At 37.5% G+C, this 20616-nt stretch overlaps 2 protein-coding genes across 3 annotated transcripts in view; both read right to left on the bottom strand.

The window, feature by feature from the left end:
* Positions 1–1735: 1735 nt before the first annotated feature.
* On the bottom strand, positions 1736–14394 carry stam (signal transducing adaptor molecule (SH3 domain and ITAM motif) 1). Of its 2 annotated transcripts, XR_014030713.1 has the most exons (15): positions 13971–14181; positions 11744–11828; positions 11577–11652; positions 11356–11451; positions 11125–11271; positions 8593–8683; positions 8309–8504; positions 7789–7883; positions 6482–6570; positions 6208–6295; positions 6057–6111; positions 5734–5887; positions 5460–5590; positions 2840–3305; positions 1736–2763 (listed from the first exon to the last, which is right to left on the bottom strand). XR_014030713.1 is itself a non-coding variant. In XM_081373634.1 (14 exons), exons 1-14 carry the CDS (start codon positions 14008–14010, stop codon positions 3098–3100), a joined length of 1551 nt encoding a protein of 516 aa, XP_081229760.1. In that variant the 5' UTR covers positions 14011–14394; the 3' UTR covers positions 1736–3097. The 2 variants fall into 2 exon arrangements, 1 of the variants encoding a protein (XP_081229760.1); XM_081373634.1 differs by having other exon boundaries at positions 1736–3305; positions 13971–14394.
* A 1627-nt stretch (positions 14395–16021) lies between these two features.
* The window catches only part of colec12 (collectin sub-family member 12), a 30260-nt gene continuing 25665 nt past the window's right edge, over positions 16022–20616 (bottom strand). The window contains exons 5-10 of the mRNA XM_081374784.1: positions 19207–20250; positions 18526–19017; positions 17338–17480; positions 17092–17201; positions 16779–16921; positions 16022–16659 (exon numbers count right to left, since the gene is read on the bottom strand). Coding sequence (XP_081230910.1) covers positions 16640–16659; positions 16779–16921; positions 17092–17201; positions 17338–17480; positions 18526–19017; positions 19207–20250 — 1952 coding nt within the window. The 3' untranslated portion in view covers positions 16022–16639. The remainder of the gene's footprint in view (positions 16660–16778; positions 16922–17091; positions 17202–17337; positions 17481–18525; positions 19018–19206; positions 20251–20616) is intronic.

The following is a 20616-nucleotide window of genomic DNA, read 5'->3' on the forward strand; positions in this document are numbered from 1 at the left end:
ACAAAAACGTGCTTTAAAAAGTGAGGATAAAAATGTCTTATTTTATTTTACATATCAAGTAGTATTTTGCGAAGACTTGTAGTCTGCACAGTAAAAAAAATTTTTACTAAGTTGATGGAAAAAAATACGTGCTTCATAAATATATAAAAAACTTGACAATAATTGTCAGAAATACTCAAAATGATTTATTTTTTTATGTTTTTGAAAGTCTCACCAAGGCTAAATACATTTAACCAAAAACACATAAAACTGTAATATTGTGAAATATTATTAGGCTACAATTTAAATCTGTTTTCTATTTTAATACATTTTAAAATGTAATATTCCTGTGATGACAAAGCTGAATTTTCAGCATCATTACTCAATTCATCATGTCATGTGATCCTTCAGAAATCATTCTAATGTGCTGATTTGCTGCTCAAGAAACATTTCTTATTATTATCAATACTGAAAACAGTTGTGCTGCTTAATATTTTTGTGGAAACCATGATAGTTTTTTTTTTCGTATTCTCTGATGAATAGAAAGTTCAAAAGAACAGCATTTTTAATCAAATTAATGCATCCTTGCTGAATAAAAGTACTCATTTATTTTTCTTTTTAAATCTGACCCTAATAATAATACACTGATTCCTGAGTCAAGGGACAAAACATGTCATACACACAAAAGCCCTCTTTATATTAAAAATGAAGAAATTCATCAAAATAAAAATACGTAAAAAGTTACATCTGAATAAAATCAGTATACTCAGGGCATTCATTGCTTATATTTTTGAATAATTTATTTAGTATTATTTTAAATGCATGCTCTATACTTGGAAAATACATGTAATTTAAACTTGTCTCACCATTAGTTACATTTATGCATTTGGCAAACACCCAAGCAACTTTTATCCAAAGCAACTTACATTTCAGGGTACACATTTACATTCTTATTAATTCTTGCTTTCCCTGGGAGTCGACCCCATGACCTTGGCGTTGCAAGCGCCAACGCTCTACTGTTTTCTACATTTTTTTTGGTGCAATTTATCGTGTTAAAACGTTAAAACCAACTGAACTACATTTTTATTTTATGTCTGATTTACCGAAGAACATTGGTTATATATGATTAATATTAAAAAGGAGGGTAGAGAATTAAGGAAGTTAGGAACTGGATTGTTCATCATTGTGTGAAAACAGAAAAAAAAATAAAAAAATAATAGAGAATGTATTTTAATCACTTAGCTCATTTACCAAACACCATTATTATACAACTGAAGACTTTACACTGCTGTTGGATGGATCAAATTACAATAGCATGCTTTTTAGTGCATCTGACAGAGTTGACACAAATTAAGTTATATTAAGTAAACAAAAATATATTTTTTTCTTTCCTAAAAACCTGTTCCCCTACATTATTCATTAGCTGAGACCTGTCTACAAATATATCCATTTCTAATAATGTATAATTAAACAATGAAAATTAACATCTAAAGCATGTTTTTGTAACTTATCTGAAGAATCAGTGAATCATAGTTAATCATAGTCTGTTTTGTCTTGTTAAATTAGCACACTTACAGAATCAAATGTAAATTATTATATTTTTCACATGAAACTACTTATACTACACTCACTGCAAGGAATGTCTTGCTGTTGTAAACTAGCTCCTTAACCAATAACTAAGCCACTAATAAACCACCTGTCTGCCTGAGAAAAGAACACACTAGTGACGCATAAACATGAGACACAACATGTGCTGTACATTTGGCCTAGTTTTATTGTGAATACTAATAATTAAGATGATTAAAATAGTACATACAAACAACTGGGTACATAGAACTGATACACCAAAAACAGTCATTTTCCCTGTGGATAAGGTTGACGTAAGGATTATCATCTCCGTGTGCAAATGCTAAGGTGTTACATTAGAACTGGCCCGTGGTCCCAATTTCCCAGAATGTTCTCAATGAAACGTCAGTAACTCACTGTAGTTACATCGAGACAGAGATGTGGGGTACTGCCTTAGTTTAGAGTAGGAGATTCCAATGAACCGAGTCTGTTCGCTTTAGTGTCAGTCTAATCCCTTGCCAGGACTTATGGAGTTAGATCAAGCATTCAACGCGCTAAGTGTTCAAAATCCAAGACAAGTTGCATGAGTATTTCTATCATCTGTTTCGAAACGATTATGGAAAAAAGGGGAGGGTTAGAGTGCAGGGTTAATGCCATTCGGGTTCTTCGAGAGCTTAGGAAATGTACGTTTTAAATGGACACATCTGAAATGAGGGTAATGAAAAAGGTAAATTAAAAGTGCATGATGTGGAGTAACATTACTCCTCAACTTCCCATGTGCCCTTTCTACAGAAGCAGCAGCTGCTTTGAACGTTACGCTCTAAAGACAGAGGTGAGCTCTTGAATATACACATCTGCACACAGGCAGAAAATTACATCCTTCTATTAATGTACTGTCAATTAAAACAGCAAAACGACAATCAAAATATAAATAAAATACACTAAAAAACATTTGATCTTTTTTAACACTGAGAAGTGAGCTTAAAGACATTGGGGTGATGGGCCACTGTCAAGACAATGGCAGTGTTTCGCTATATGGTTCTAGAGGAGAGATGCGAGACGACTTCTGTGGGCCTGAACACTCTCTCGCATACACACACAGACACGTAGTGATGACAAGTTTAAATGATGATGTAACCTCCCCTTTAGGACCTGTTGTGACAAACGCTGGACTATCGGGGACCGTACAACACAAGCATGCTCTCTTTGTGTGTTTTCCTGTAAGAAACGTCCAGTTAATTATTACTATAATGAAAATGCCAAATAAATGGTATAACTTAGTGTTTCTCATTACCTTCAGCAAAATGTTCTTATAAAAGAGAAGAGACCAAAAAAAGTATCAATCAGAACCGCTCTGTGAGAACACCACCTGTTAGTAGACAACAATCGGCACATCCTGTCATGATCAGAATCAGTTTTTGATGTAGTGTGTCTTAAAGAAAAGGAGAAGAAAATCTAAGAGATATCTGTGTGTGAGCTGAATGTTCTTTGTTTATGACTGTAAGTGTGTGTGTGTCTGTATGAAACCACAGAGGTTGAGTCTCTAGGGGTCCTATAAGAGGGCTTTCTCAGGGTAAGGGGTCTGTAGGTTGTCTGCAGTAGCAGGGTGGCTTTGGGAGGAGGGCACGTTGTAGCCATGGGTCTGGGTCATGGTCGCTGGAGCGCCGGGTTGGGTCTGGTAGTACTGAACATCAGCTGGGGCCAGGCTGCCAGGAGAGGGGCTGTAGACTGGAGGCTGGCTCATGTACATATGGGCATCACTGATAAACACGTGACAAAAACAAAATCAGACTTTTATAGAATTATACAAATACAATAATATTAATAATAATTTCATCAATGTATTGTTACAGATGTTTTAAACGTACAGGAAGTTCAGACGACTATGGCAAAATTGGTATCTATGTTCTTGGCATGACCCAAGGAATCTATTACGACCAGGGGCCGGTTGCATAAACATAGCCATTATGTTAAGACAGTGTCTTAAGAACTAGTATGACCAACTAGCAGTTAGTTAGGGTTAATCAGTCTTACTGTTTGGTATCAAATTTGAACAATGTACGTTTTTATGTAACTAACTTTTAAAAGTTATGAATATAAAATTTTATAGAATAAGCTAATTTAATCAAACATTATTAGCATTATTGGAAATTTCTTTATCAATTTTGACCACAAGGTGGCGCTGCCCCAAAACGTTTTGAGTGCCGCCGGGGCATGGTGCACCCCAATGCGTTAGTAAAATATAGCATTTTACTTCAAAATTTAAAATGGCCAACACCCAAAATGGCCGATATGGAAAAATTGGGTATCGTTTCGAATCGGCATGCTGCACTGAATCTAAAGAGACTGGTTTTGTGATTTTTTTTGCCAAACTGTTCAGAAGTTATAAGCAAAGAGAACCATTTTTCATATCTCAGATCATGGTTGTCGTAACAGAAACCACGTTTGGTCAGAATACGCTAAAGCTATATAGCCTCATGTTCATATTGGCATACTATTTGTCAAATTCGTTCAAACGTTTTTCAAAAATGGTTTGACAAACCAATCGGAGCAACGGCCTAGAAGGAGATCGAAAAAGTTTTTTCTGAAAATTGTAAATGACAGAAAAATTTTTATGATGGAAAATTATGTCATATGGTGCAATCAAATTGTCCTTGCCAAGGAATCAGAGGAATTTTTTTTTAAATTAGTTTTCAAAAGTTATTAGCAAAAACGTAAGTGAAACTTTTTACAGTTGGTGGCGTTAGAGAGGTTGAGTTAGATACTCCAAAATTGCTATGGTGACAGATCAGGCTGTCCTCTATCTGAGTGCCTAATTTCATAACTTTCCTGCAGCGGTTCTAAGGGCTGCCATAGACTTCCAGAGCGGAAGCAGCAGCGGCATAATAATAATAATAATGATAATAATAAGGCCAAACAGATACAATAGGTGCTTACGCACCTTCTGCCCTTGGCCCCTAAATATAGCTGCAAGCAGCCATTAAGGGGCCAAGTCAAGTCATCTTCATTTATATAGCGCTTTTTACAATACAGATTGTTTCAAAGCAGCTTTACAGTGATAATAGGAAATTAATGCAACAAAGATTGTTTTGGCTGTACAGCAGCTCTAGAAGAAAGTCATTGTTTAGCTTTTTTAATTAAGTTTTTAAATGAAGCATTACCGATGTAAAAATCATTAGTTAGTAACTTAGGGGGCCACTTACACGACACCGTTTTCGACAGAAAACTTTTAATGCGTCCTGGCAGTTAATTTACACAACAACGTCTTTTTGACACAAGCCAAGCACAAAGGCGGCACGATAAGTCATGCCAGCACGGCATGAAAAAAAAATAATTAAGGAAAATTATGTTATAGGGTGCAATCAAATCAAAAAAAAATTTGGTTTGTTTCTAGCCCTTACTGTTCAAAAGTTATTAGCGTGAGTGAAAATTTGGACAGCTGGTGGCGCTAGAGGGATTGAGTTAAAGACTCCACATCTGCTATGGTAACAGTTCAGACTGTCCAAATTTCATAACTTTACCGCGCGCAGTTCTATAAGCTGCCATAGACTCAATAGTGGAAGAAGAACACTAACGATTACAATAGGTGCCTACCCACCTTCAGTGCTTGGCCCCTAATAAATAAAAAACTAAAATAATAATAATTTTATAAATGCATTGATACAGATTTTTATTTATATTATTATTGTAAATTTAAAAACAATGACAACAATAATGATATATTTTTATCAATGCACTGATACAGCCATTTTTATTATTGTAAATGTAATAACAGCAACAAAATAAAAATTATATTACCATCCTCATCATAAATGCATTGATAAAGCCTTTTATGTTTTTATTTCTTTAAATACTAATGACTTCAAAATATTTTAAAATTCTTATATTTGTGAAATATCATAAATTGTGATTACCTGGGAGGCTGCCCAGCCATTGGTGTTCCGGTTTGGTTCATTGCAGAGAGCTGCTCCATTGGAACATTGTATCCCGGTACTGATGTGCTGCCCATTGCATACTGCCCTCCAGTGGACTGGCCAGAGTACACCTGAAAACAAAACACAGAGACTTTCTCTAATATACCATTGCCAAAACAATCAACAACAAACAGCCATCATAACAAATTATATTTAGCATTCAACCATATCAAACTTATAATATACACACTTTAATCATTTGACAGATTCTCACCTGCTGGGAACCGTTTGGGGTCTGCTGCATGTAGTACTGCTGGCTCTGTAGTTTAGCATACATAGTGTATACTGGGTCTTCATTCATTAGCTTAGCATAGAGAGACAGTGCTTCCATGACCTTCACGTTCAGGTCGGACAGCTCTGAGTGTTTTCTGAAAGCATGACACATTTCCTACATGTGAGATCTATGGGGAATGACGTGCACATTGGTTTCAATGGATTTCATTTGCTACAAATAATTGGAGGTTTGTTTATACGCTTTGCTACATATATGGAAGGATGGATGCTTTTTTATTTAAATTAGTTTTTAGATGGGAATACCTGTCAATGTCCTCCAACTTCTGATCAATGAGAGGACCCATCTGGTTGCAAGCAGCTGATTGTGGGAGGGGGAACAAATTTGAATCAATGTGCTCTACAACACAGATCCAACGTACTCTGTCAGAGCATACGGATATGGTTTTAGACTCACCCTCCAACTGCAGGAGTTCACAGGAGTCCGACTGGTCGTCTGTTGGGTCTGCGCTCTGGATCATCTGAAGCAGCTGGTCCATTTTCTCCTGCAGAACATTCAAACCATGACACTTCTATGAGAGCTGAACACAGTTCTCCAACGAGAATATCTGACATCTTTGAAATTAAATAGTGAATAGTGGATCATTCATTTCACTGTCCAATTTCATGCGTGTCTATGGTTGTGAGGGGTGTGTATGAAGCCAAATGCTGTGAGATATATGCAGCCTCACCTCATCAATGTAGACAGGCTCTGGCTCCGGTTCAATCGTCTCTACCTGGACGTCTTCACTGAACTGCACAGTCTTCTTCTCTGTTTTCACTGAGGACAGATAAATATTAAAGATGAAATAATGTAATGTAATGAGCAGAAAACCAAAACCCGAGAGGATATTAGCTTGTGTTAATGAACGTCAGTCGGCTATGAAGCACCTGCCGTTTACTTTCGTTTTATTTATTTTAAAACTTCCATTTGCCGTTCACCGGTTCCCCCTTCTTCCCTGCGCCATGAACTTTGTTACATTTATATTAAAAAGCATTTTAAATAACACATTAAAATAAAACACTTAATAATAATAATAATAATACCTAAAGAGGTAGGGCCTAATCTTTAAATTTTTCTGTCTCGTCTTCTGTCCAAACATACCGCGCCATCTTTCAAGAATCACAGACTTTTATGTACGCCAGGTGACATGTAAATTCCAAAAAATAAATAAATTACCATTGCAGTTTTGTGAAACATTCCTTTTTCAAACTGCCTGAAAAACCACCTCATGCTAGCGTAAAAACTTTTTTGCAATAGACTGGAGTTTTCGCAAAACAGACGTTTACGTTTTGGGCATTTTCGTTATTGACGTTTACATTGGGCATATTTTAAATTCGCAATTTCAATTAAATTTTTTATTTAAATCTGTAAATAAACATTTTGAAATTAAAAAAAGATTCTGCACTATTTCTAGGTCCTCAAAACAAGCATTTTGTGACATTGATCATGTGAACTCCATTGTACAGACAGTCAGATGTTCTTTCAGTAGAGCTCAAGATGCTCTTTTGATCATTCTCAAATTATGCGGGAGAACATGATCATCAGATTTTACACAAATTTGTAGAGTTCATGAAGCTCGAATGCTGCTGTCAATAAAGCAAGAGCCATATACAAAGTAATGGCAATTATGAGAAAATTGATAATTATGAGAAAAGAAAGAGAAAAAAATATACTTAAAAACTTTTAAAGACTCTTATGCTCAATGAGGCTGCATTTATTTGAAGAAACACCAATAAACATGTCTTACTTTTATCTATACTTAAAACAGTTTTGCAGCTTAATATTTATGTGGAAACCTTGATCCTTTTTTGTTTGTCGGGATTCTTTGGTGAATAGAACGTTCAAAAGAACAGTATTTATTTGAAATAGAAATCTTCTGTTACATTATAAATGTCTTTTGATCAATGTAATGCATCCTTGCTGAAAAGGAAATACTGAAATATTGTGTTCACAATTGAAGAGCTGCAAAAGAGTAGATGTGACAGCTTTACTCACTCATCTCAGGCTCTGCTGTCAGGTCTGCTGTCACGAAGTTTGACGGAAAAAGCCCAACACCCTGGTACGTCTCGCCCTTCCACCAGTTAGGGTCACTGTGATAGAGAAGATGCTTAAGACCCCTCCCACCAAGTTTCATTTAAAAACAAAAACACATTGGCTGTGTTTAAAATCATTCACTCCATCTTTACAGAGCGCTGAATGAACAAATTACCAGTGAATAATACAAAAGCCCTATTCAGACGGGACTAGTTTTCTAATCACCCAACATCTGTGATTTGATGCGTAGATTTGGACGGGACTAACATCACTGTTAGCCCTGGGAATTTTACTGATGTTGTGTGAAAAAAACCCACAGAAATGGCAGATTTGGACAGGATTAAAATCCATAAAATTATGTCAGTAAAATTTGAATTTTTCCTGTATATATATAAAAAAAAAACTAGTCCCATCCATATAGGGCTAAAGGGAATGACTTCAAACACAGCCTGAACCATCCATTGTGACCATCAATGAACACCTGTCATCCATGATGGTGATGATCTCGCCTGATTTAAAGGTGAGCTCATTGTCCTCGGCTGCCTCAAAGTCATAGATGGCCCTGACCTTTCTGCCCTCAGTCTTGTGAGAGGTGAGGAGGCTGCTGGTGCTCGGGTAGAGGCCAGACAGAGACACCTGAGGCTGCTGCCGCTGGTCCTTCAGAGACAGTTCGATCGCTGAGAAAGAGACACACAGACAGAGAGATTACCTCTCTTTCTTCAAGGAAATTCATTGCTGACTTCAGCATTACAGATTTGTGCCCACCTTTAGCAAGGTCTTCTTCTTCCTTCTTGTTTGTTGATGTTGCAGGGTCTTTAGCTACCAATGCAGGACTGGCTTTAGCTTGTTCTGCTGCCTGAACAAATAAAGTTAAACACCTCATAAACACTCTCTCTGACATTGACGGAAATTTCCGTCATTTGTAACACAACATTTCCTGCGATTGATGGGCATTTCCGGCTTTCTGTGATTTCACTGTTATACGGTAGGGGGTGCTATTACGCATCTTCTAAAAGAGTACAGAATCTCCTGATCAAAACACATGTGAAGAAGACGCAGAAACAAGTGATATCATATGTTATGTAAATATGTAAAAATAATGCAGTCATCAACATTAAACAGCATACAATTCAAAACTGCCTAACGTTACTGAATGAAATGTTGACCCGACAAGCTATAGGACTGTGAAGCTTTGGGTCTCCATCTACTCCATTTATGTTTTGATCATCGTTCTGAATCCCACCTGGATGTAGTATTTGACACAAATGGGATTTTCTCAGCTTTTTCTCAGCTTTTTGAATGCACGTTTTTTTCTTTTGTTTAAAAGCAGAGGGTCTGTTCTTTCTTTTGATTTATTCATATTGAGATATATATATATATATACAGCACATTCAAATATTCATACAACTAAATATTCTGGGGACCATGAAACTTGTGAAAATGATCACAAATGCTAGCAGTGGCATAGCAATGTTTTTCAAAAATGCTGGTGGGGAAAGAGTTAAACATTAATCATGCACATATTTTCTTGTATTAAATCTAAATACTAATTCACATAAAGTCTGTCACTACAGAACAAAAGGTTACAAATTTCCAACATGTTTTTCATTTACTTTTTTTGTTATTCCATTTGAACTGTGACTAAAAGGTGAACTAAGTAACTTTTTTTACCTTAACTGAACAGCTTCGGAGTCATTGGAATGGTTATATTACTTATTTCGGGTTGAATGGTGGTCGTTTCGCACTCTCCTGGTGCCCGTGAGTGGAAAATACGCACTTGCAACTTTGAGCCGGCGGGCCGCCGGCCGCCGCGTCAGGAAGTCTCGCGTGATATCAGGTCTTGCGATGTAAACAATTGCTTTACGGCCAAAATAAATCTGCTAAAATGCTGTCATTATTGCGCTCCCTCACGCTGTCCGAACCCGAATGAAGAAGATGTTTTAAAGAATGTCCCATCTGCTTTGATGTCGTTGATCTATAGCCTCTGGTGTCTGAGAATCACCAACGAATTTTTACAACAGTGTTGTCAAATATCTATTCCGAAGCTGTGGGGGGAGCTCTAGAGAGAAACCTGCGAGCAAAAAGCGAGAATACAGCGAAGAAATCCCGAAGCTACTGAGTGCTGCTTTAATAGTTCAGCATTCAAAAAAACCTAAAATAAACATCAAAAAACCTGAAAAGTGCATAAACACGGTTGTTTGAGCAGCCCAACATAATGGAAAAAATACTTTTTTGCAAAAAAAAAAAAGTAAAAAAGATATAATAATAACAAAATAAGATTATTAGTTAAATACAATTTTGAATAAAAAAAAAATACAAAATGCATAAAAATGCACAAAATATCACAACCCCAAACTTTTGATCGGTGTGTGTGTGTGTGTGTGTGTGTGTGTGTGTGTGTGTGTGTGTGTGTGTGTGTGTATATATATATATATATATATATATATATATATACACACACACACACCGATCAAAAGTTTGGGGTTGTGATATTTTTTTTGTTTTTGAAAGAAGTCTAATATACTCACCAAGACTACATTTACAGTTAGAAAAAAAAAACAATATTGTGAAATATTATTACAAATTAAATGTATTTTCTATTTGATTATATTTAAGTCTAATTTATTCCTGTGATGATAAAGCAGATTTATTTTAGCAGCCAGCACTCCAGTCTTCAGAGTGTCACATGATCCTTCATAAATTTTATATTTATTCATTAAACACAGGCAATAAACAGGAGAAGTGCTACTAATACAATGTTTCAGACATTGTTCAGATTCAGAATAGTAAAAGCTACACCAAGGACGGATTAAGAAATAGTGAAAGCACTGACTTTTTTTTTTTTCAGCAGGATGAAATCATTCTAATATGCTGATTTGCTGCTCACGAAACTTCTCATTATGTTCTGATTAATATTTTTTGTGGAAAAAACAAACAAACAAAAAAACAGGATGCTTTGATTAACAAAAGAACAGCATTTAGAAATCTTTTGTAACATTAATAATGTCTTTTCTGTCACTTTCGATCATTTAATGCATCTTTGCTGAATAAAGGTATTATTTTCTTTAAAAAATAAAATAATAATAGCCTAATCTTGCTGTCCCCAAACCTTTGAACGGTATTTCCTGTAATCAGGTTAAGCATACTTTTTTTGTGCTGAAGATTCAGATTTTCCCTTTAAACTGAAACTGCCCTCCTGTCTTGACACACATTCAATTCCCTACATACTTGTAGAACAAGTAACTACAGCATTTCACAGAATCCAGTGAACTGGCAGATCCTGGTAGAACTGCTCACCTGAGAGCCCACCGCAGGGAAGATGACGCCCTGTTCTCTGAGGTTCTTGATCATGGCCGATATGAGGCTGAGCTGGGGGTCATTACGGAAATCCTCAGCCCATTCCACCATGAGAGCCTTCAGCTTCTCACACACTTTTGGGTGGCCCTTGAAAAGAAAGGCCAAAGCATCAGCCTTATGCTCCTGGACAAAACAATGAAGCATAGTAGTTCTACAAACAAAAGTACGTACCTTATTTAGCACGTTGCTAACTTCACTAGCAAATTCCCTGGAGCAGACCTCTAAATGGAATATTTTTCCACAGTTTGACACACATGCACCAAGTAGCTATGGAAGAGAAAACACTTATTTCATTTCAACAGTTCATTAATGGCCTCTGATGTCTGCATACTTGAGATGGAACCGTGCTTCCTGCGCATCCACGAGAAAGCATTAAGAATTGTTTGCCTTACCGTCAACGCTTGCATGGCAACATGGGGATCCTTGTGATTCACTCTCCTCATTATAGATCGCAGGCATTCTTTAGGCCTTCAGAAGTAGAGCAATAACATTAAACCTGTTAAACACCCATTCATCTAAAAGACACTCTCAAAATTATTCTGAATTCTTGGTCACTAACCCAGTGCGAGACTGTCCGATCTTGTCACAAATGTCCAGAATGAGGCCCCAGTCCTCAGCTGTGTTCATCTCACATGTCGCTTTCTCTGCAAAACAATAGTTACTCGAATATTTATCCCTCATATTGACAAAGGTTTCCTGTGATCCCACAGATTAAACAGCATAACGTTTGTATATATATATATATACAGTATATATTCATACTGAATAAAAGTGTATCTATCTGTAAAAGGCCCCAGGTTGTTCAAGCAAAATCCAAGAACTGATGACGTCCTTTCGAACGAAATCAGGCCAAGACGAAGTTTGTTTTGTGTTTGTTTCGGGAATTCGAAACAGCTAGCCAAAGTGAACTTTTCCCATCGGGGCTTTTACACCTCATTAAAGAAAGCAGAGTCAGAAATTAACCCATTTTTGAGACAAAAATGCAACCGAAAGGGAAAAATCACCCTTTTATGAATTATATTATTATGTTATAAGTTCTATTATTATACGTGTATAACTATACACTACCTTTGAAAAATTTGGGGTAAGATTTTTTTTTTTTATGTTTTTTAAAGTCTCTTATGCTGAAGGCTGCATTTATTTGAAATATCTATTTATTCCAGTGACAGCAAAGCTGAATTTTCAGCATCATTACTCCAGGCTTCAGTGTCACATGATCCTTCAGAAATCATTTTAATATGCTTTTCTGGTGCTCAAGAAACATTTTTTAGGATTATCAATGTTGAAAATAGCTTATTTTTGTAAAAATATTATTTTTTTCCCCCAGGATTCTTTGAATAACAGTTAAATAGAACAGCATTTATTAAAAACAAATCTTTTTAACATTCTTAAAATTATTTAGTTCCATTACAATTTCAATTTAATACATCCTTGATAAATAAAACTATTAATCTCCTTCAAAAAAAAAAAAATAAAAAAATCTTACTGACTGACTGAACTTTTGAATGGTAGTTTATATGTCAGATATCTGTTTATATTTACATGACATTTAAGAATGCAGCTTTCAAAAATCTCCATGTTAATTGTTATAATATGTTACAAATAATTATTTACAGCTACTTTTGTATTTGATGTGGATTTTATTTTATAATTAACAGCCATCATTTCCATTGTAAATCAAAAAGTCCCATGCAAATCAATTCCAGCAGGCAGCAAACATTCCCCTTAAAACAAAAAAAAAAAGGTTAATGTATGACACTTACAGAAAGCAGAAGGTTAACTACAGTGACCTACATTTGTTGTGAGATTCTGTTGATCAATCTAGCAAAGTGTCAAATAGAGGACAAAGGTTAACTTACACAAAAACACACCCGCCATGGTCAGTATCAGCGATTTGGTACAGAGATAACTTAGCCTACCACTACAAAACACTCACAATAAGCAAAACCGACCAGGATATTAATTCTATATAGCCTAATACAGTTATACCATCAAACAGCCAACAATATCTGCAGCCCCAGAACACCAGTCACTGCCAAAATATGACATTCCCACATCACCATGATTTTATCTGCAATGTTTGATCAACTCATATGTGATTGTATTAACTAACCTACAAGTGCATTAACTAAATACTACATATAAACGTGTTTATATTAAATCAACGCATTCTGGCTTTAACGGTGGTCCAATCATCAACAGGCTCATAATACAGTATACAATATACACAATACAACACTGAAATCTTATTAAAAGCCTATTATAAAGGATACAGTCATGCAGTAGGAACAGTATCATTTAGCAAAACAAGCACGGATAATAACATGTAAGAGGTGCAGAAGGGGGCATTTGCAGCGTCACCGTATGAACCGTTAGCTCGAGTCAGTCGGTGTTGAATAAAAACAATTAAGTTTGAGATGGCTCAAATCATCTGAAGTAAACTGCAAAGCGCCTGTTTTTACTCAATTGTGCACTGTCAGTGCCATAAAAACAGAGAAAATTAGATCTGCTCGCTAATAATCATAGCTTCTTCAGCTACAAACTTGACTAGCTATCAGGCTAATAACATGTCTAGCTGTGAGAATGTTGTCATTAATGCCCAGGTTAATAGTGTCAAGGTAAAACCGCTGGTGGGAAGTATTAAATCACCGGAATGCCATTGCGAAAAAAGCACAAATAGTTAAAGTGAACTCGAAAGGAAACAGAAAGCCGGTGGGTTGCCATGAACAACAAAAGACAGAGATGAGGTCCCGTTAGCTCGCCTGCTAACTACATGACAAACTTACCAACATCTTGATCAAAGGGATTTGACGTGAAGAGAGGCATGGCCGAGATATACACACAACGAAATCTAAGCTCGATCCTCTTCTTGTTCGTCTCCCTGTCAGCACTTGTTTAAACGTGAATTAATAAACATAATCAAATAGAAACTACAGTCAGTGTTGCTGATGGGATCCCCTCCTCAGTCTCTTACTCAGTCTCGCAGCAGTGCATTCTGGGTAATAGAGGTGTCGCTGGAGTGCACTGCCCATACAGACAAACAGTTTGGCATATCCAAATAAATATGAGCGGGATTAGACGTTAGGTTACTGTACGACATCTATGTTATTCGACACTGGAATTTGTTAATCGGATTGTGTAAATTATGAATTAGTGGAGGTTATGGAAAATACAGCTGATAAATCATATGACTTAATCACATGGTAGACTGTCTGACTCAGCAGCAGTCACGAGATAATATAAACACATTTTTTTGTTCGTTTGTCTTATTAGACACTTGAGCATAATTTGTGACATTTGTGATTGGGGAGACCTTGGAAGTGGTCACAACAGTAACTATAAAAGGAGTGAGGTGTAAAAAGGGCAATGATAAATGTGTTTTCTCTAACAACAGTGCCTTTATATGTTGGTTTCAAAGAGGATAATTCATATGTTACAATATCATCATTTTTTTATATGACTTTTAGGTAAACAAGTACACATACATTAGACAACGGGATTTTCCATTTAAAAAAAATGTAACATTTAAATATATAAATTTATGCTCACCAAGGCTGCATTTATTCGATTAAAACAGTATATTGTGAAATATTTCAATTTAAAATATTGTTTTCTATTTTAATATATTTTAAAAAGGCTGAATTTTACACACACAAACACGTTATGTCTTATGGACTTTCTGTTACCATAGACTTAATAATTTTCATACTGTACAAACTGTATATCCCCTAACCCTAAACACAACCCTCACAGAAAACTTTCTGCATTTATATATACATACAGGGGATGCAATGAAACTGAAATACCAAGTTTTAGACCACAATAAGTTATTAATATGGTGTAGGGCCTCCTTTAGCGGCCAATGCAGAATCAGTTCATCTTGGGAATGCCAGATACAAGTCCTGCACAGTGACTAGAGGGATTTTGAGCCATTCCTCTTCCAGAACAGTGTCCAGGTCACGATGCAATGCTGTTGGTGGAGGAAAACGTTTTCTGAATTGCTCCTCCAAAATACTCCAAAGTGGCTCTAAATATTTAGATCTGGTGACTGTGCAGGCCATGGGAGATGTTCAACTTCACTTTTATGTTCATTAAACCATTCTGTCGCAAGTCTTGCTGTGTGTATCATGCTGATACATGGCACCCTCTACAGTGTACAATATTTGAGCAATCAGATGCACATGGTCATCCAGAATGATTCTGTAGTCTTAGCAGTGACGCGCCATCAATCACAGTAGGGAATGGTGGACTCATCAGAGAACAATACATGTTCCAAATTGTCCACAGGCCAAGATTTGCACTTTTGGCTCCATTGAAACCGACATTTGGCATTGGCCAAACCAAACCAGAATTAGCCCGACCATTAATATTGACTCTGTGGAGCTGCCGACAAAAAGTTTTGATGGAAACAGAGTCGAGGTGTGCATTTAATTCTGTAGTGAGTTGGGCAGCTGTGGTTTTATGTTTTTTGGATACAATCTGGGTTAGTATTTGGACATCACTTTCAGACAGCTTCCTCTTGCGTCGACAGTTACTCCTGTTGGATGTGGTTTGTCCTACATGGTGGTATGCTGACCTTACCCTGGATAACATAGCTATCAATACACCACAAATACTTGCTGTCCTGATCACAGATGAGCCACCGAGATGACCTCACCAAATTCTGTCCTCTTATTGGTTCTGCTCTACTGATGGAATGTAAAATCAGTGAAGATTGGCCACACAATAGAAACTATATACACACACACAAACACTGGCAGACAAGGCAATACAGGAAATGAATACATTCCACATTCAGACATAAATAATAAGGATAATAAAAATGTCAGAGCATTTTGAAAAATACCAACTATATTTTATTTCAGATAAAAACATGGACTTTCATGATGATTACATACATGTACATGTATTCAAATACACAACTATTTTATACATAGCTACTGCATAATCAGATATTTGAAGCGTTAAAGATTTATTCACAAAATCACATCAATAATGTCCAAGACTTAAGTAAAACTCTGGTGTGAACAAATTTTGGATTATAGTCATTACAACATATCAACATATTAATTTGTAGCTTTATGGTTGGCTGTTCAAAGCTTTATTTTAATTAAAGCAGCTACAAAGCTTCATTGTATTGCACTGGAGTAATGTGGCATCAGCTTTGTTAATGACACAGGTAAAACAGGTATTTACAGTCATGGGATTACAATACATTACAGCTTTTTCACTTATCTAAACATTAACATAACTGGTGATCAGTGTATTTAAAATAGTTTGCAGTCTTGACTTGCTCGTGATTGTCAATGACATTTACTTTTGTGTCCATCCTGTATGCTGCTCACTGGGCAAAGCGAACGTTCGTGCTTTGTGAGAGGCTACTGTGACAGAAGTCTTCTGAACTGTCTCTGTGATTGTTATATCCAATGCTCTCTGTTCATTCATAACACTCATGCTATAAAACTGGAACTTTGGCTGTGAATAATGGAGAAAATACCTCAGTGAATTATATGAAGTCAAGCACACCATGCAGATAACACGTTTCAACAAAAAGAAGCTAGAAATATATGCAGGGAACAAGAATCGGAACTTACATTCATTAGTTCGTTCACAAATGAAACCAATGCGTTCTGTGCAGAAAAAGTCGTTCCAACTGCCCTCGTGTATTAAACCTGCACAGTCTTCCCCCGCTTCATGACCATGGCTCCAGTTATCAGGCTGCCCAGGTTTCCATTTCCTTTCAATTAAAATCAGACGTGACTAATGGGGAATGTCTCCTAACACTGTAATCTCCCCTCTATATTACTGTGAATCCTCACTGGATACACATTACATTATGTATTATGTACACTGGAGTAATAATAATAGTTCATGGGTATTTTATTTCATGCATTGTTATCTACTCACGTATAGTTGGGCAGGCTCCCATCCACCCATCTCCAGATTTTTTCCTCTGCACTGTCTGTGAGGCCCAGCCAAAAGTAGCCCTTTCCAGAAATCTGCCTCTTTATCCATAGCTGTGATAGATAATAAAGAGTGCATTGTGTAACACAAATTTATAGAGTGATATTAGGTCTAAAACTCAAGAGTAATATAGATAATGCTGTTTAATTAAGACGCATTACATATTCAAGAATAGCATCCAAGATTTACCTGCTCATCTTCATCATTGATAATCAGCATAGATGAACTCTTGTTGTTGCAACTTTCCTTCGTTTCATTAAAGTTCAGAATTTCTGGTGGAGCTGAGAAGTAGTAACATTTGTCTCTGTAGCTCTTCCACTGAGGTGGGCACCCTTAGATAAAAAATAAATAAAAAATACATAAGAAATATTGTTAAAAGAGTAGCACTTATGATAAATACAGACTGGTTATGTACTGTATAATTCAAGTCTTCAAGTTCAAGTGCATCTGTATATAGCATGTGCTATAATCTCTATGTGCAATGCATCTTTAGTTTTTCATGTTTTTGTACTGTCCTTATACAAACATTTAAAAAAGTAAAACCAGTTACATATTAAAGCGTGGTTAGTGGAATTGACAACTTTTAAAGTGCCCAAATTTTGCTATATTAAAGGTTCCAAGTTTTGTTTTGGAGGTCTCCAACATTAGGTTTACAAATTTTTTAATTTTCACCTCTTGCACATCACCTCTTTCTCTCAGTGTCTGAAAAACGGTTCGACCAAGGATCCAGTCTCTCTAAACCCCTCCTTTCTAAAAGCCTACTCTTGATTGGTAAGATGGCCCAGTCTGTTGTGATTGGTCTACCGCTCACAGCGCAAGTTGGAAACGAAACGCCTATTGCCATATCTGAATTTCAGCACTGGAGGAAGCCTCAGCGCTTGATACACAGTAGCAAAGGTATCGGGTTTTACCCATAGACTGTAAAAGGTTTTACCGTATCAATTCCAGTATGAGTCCTCATCCTTTTGAGGTGTAGAGCAGTCAATAAAGCAGCCAATGAGGACCAAAGGCTGGCATTATGCAAATATGTTACATTGTTATGTAGGTTTGTAACAGGAAGTGAGACTGGAATTGCTGACAACTTGTTTCAACAGTTCAGAATCGATTCTTTCTTTTATGAGACAATAAATTTGTCGTGCAATTTGATCTTTAAAATTTAGTTCACATTTAGAAAAAGCTATATTACACACTACATGAAATGTAATATTTAAAACATTTTAACTTATATACAAATAAACAAAATACATCTCAGAGTACAAATGCCAGATATTTTGAGATCCTTATTTTATATCAAAACTATCCACGTTACATAAAATCAGAGTTATTTAATCTGTATAAACCGTAAACAGTGAAAGAGAACATAAGAAAAGCTTGTACCTGGTGTACTTGTTGGGGGCGGCGCTACCTGGCGGTTGACAAAGCCTTGGGGATCTACCGGGGGCACAACTACTGATGCAGGAAGTCCTGGTAATCCAGGAGGTCCAGGTGGGCCAATGGGGCCAACGGGCCCACGGGCGCCTTCCAGTCCTGCAGGCCCAGCTGGCCCTCTGAGTCCCTGGGGCCCCTGTGGCCCAGAAGGACCTGGCTGACCATCTCTTCCAGGCAGACCAGGTATACCGGGGTCACCTTTCTCTCCTGAAGGCCCTGCCCTGCCCCCTGATCCTCGTGAACCCTTTGACCCAGGGCTTCCTCTTGAACCAGGTGGCCCTTTCAACCCTGGCACACCAGGAGGCCCCGTTGGACCCCTTTCTCCTTTAGGCCCAGCAATACCAGGTCCTCCTTTTTCACCACTTTCACCTTTCTGGCCAGCTTTGCCAGGCAGTCCCTGGGACCCTTTGTCTCCCCGAGGACCTCTTGGACCAGGAGGACCTGAAATTAATGACAAAAAAAGTATCTTCTACTTGATTGTTGTCGACCCCAGTTGTAATATTTTGTATAATAATAAAACTAAAATACTAAATTACTAAATTTACTAAAATATAAAAAGGAATTATTCAATTGTGTATAACAAAACAGAATTGTATTAAATAGTCATTATTTGATAGCCTCGGCTCTTACCCTGAAGGATGGTGAAGTTTGTGATGAGCTGCGAGTGTTTGCTGTCGACCAGTTTCATTTCCTCCATGACTATAGAGAGGCTGCTGACCTCTTTGTCGAGCCTGGCAGCGAGTTCCTCCTGCTGGGCTTTGAGCTCTGTGCTCTCTGCCTTAGTTTCTGCCACACTGTTGTTGAGCCCCAGCAGCAGGTCCGAGTGCTGGGTCACCGTCTCGGCGCAGGTGCGCAGGCCGTTCAGGTCCATGCTGATCGCTCCGAGCAGCTGCGTGGCGAAGCTAACATTCCCTGTAATGCGGTCCATTTCCCCCTCGTTGCGGTCAAGATGTGCCTCTAGTGCATCAAACTTCATGGAAGTGGCATTGTCGTGGTCTCGCTGCTGGTCCATGAGCTCACGCAGGCTCTGGTCGTGGCCGTCGGTGATGGCCGAGGCGTTCTGCACCTGCTCTGAAAGCGAGTTCAGCTGAGAGGTCACGTCCTCCAGAGAGTCACTGTTAGAGCGAGTCAGTGCAGAATTATTAGCAGCTAAGGCCTGAAGGTTCAGCACCTTCTCCCTCAGCCAGTCGGCATCCGCTTTGGTCTGCCTAGCCACCTGCTGAAGGCTCTGATAGTCATTCTTAAGCTTCTGGACAGCCTGGCTAGTGTCCTCCACTGACCTCTGGAGGGTGCTGAGGAGGCTCCTCTGCTGGGTCTGGGTGAAGTTCAGAGTGCTGATGCTGTGAGTGTTTCTTCCCTGTTCATCTGCCTGCACCTGAAGATTCGTCTGGAGCTGCACAGTGTCAGTCTTTAGTCTGTCAATCACACCGCTGTATAAGTTTAAGGTGCGGTTTACTTTGTTGATGACGTTGGCGTTGCTCTCCAGCAGATCTCGCAGTGAGAGGTGTCCGCTCTGCATGTCCTCGCCCGCTATCTGTAGGTCATCGAGAACAGCTCTGTTGCTAGAAGCCTTCATGGCAACGTCGCTGAGCTGCTTCTGCAAGGTCTGAATTTCCAGCTTGAATGAGAGGAGTTCACTGGTGGCGTTCTCTGACTTCTCTCCCGTTTGATCATCTGCACATCAAATATGTTCAAATAAGTTCATGAGGTGAAAATAAAAAATGGATTCAGAGCAGCTGAGCCAATGACGAATAAGACAGTCCATTATACATATTTAATGATTAATTGAATGCAATGTTTAATGGCTGTTCTTTATTAATTTTAATGACTTTTAACCAAGTAAAAAGCAAAATATATATTTAAAATACTTATATATTTTATATATATATATTTACAAATATTTTTCAAGACAATTGTTGTACACATATCATGAATTATTAATTCATTGAAATCACACATTTTATAATACAACCTGTACTCACCTTGCCTTGACATAAAAAATTTCCCACCACATGACTAAAAGCAGTGAGGCAGAATTGT

The sequence above is a fragment of the Scardinius erythrophthalmus genome, assembly GCF_964197995.2.
Source record: "Scardinius erythrophthalmus genome assembly, chromosome: 9".
NCBI lineage: Eukaryota > Metazoa > Chordata > Actinopteri > Cypriniformes > Leuciscidae > Scardinius > Scardinius erythrophthalmus.

Coding starts and splice junctions, on each gene's coding strand:
- stam (XM_081373634.1), bottom strand. CDS start 14,010: ATGCCTCTCTTCACGTCAAATCCCTTTGATCAAGATGTTG. Junction 8,505..8,592: donor AGAAGAAGACCTTGCTAAAG/GTGGGCACAAAT, acceptor TCTCTTTCTCAG/CGATCGAACTGTCTCTGAAG. Junction 3,306..5,459: donor ATGGCTGGGCAGCCTCCCAG/GTAATCACAATT, acceptor CGTGTTTATCAG/TGATGCCCATATGTACATGA.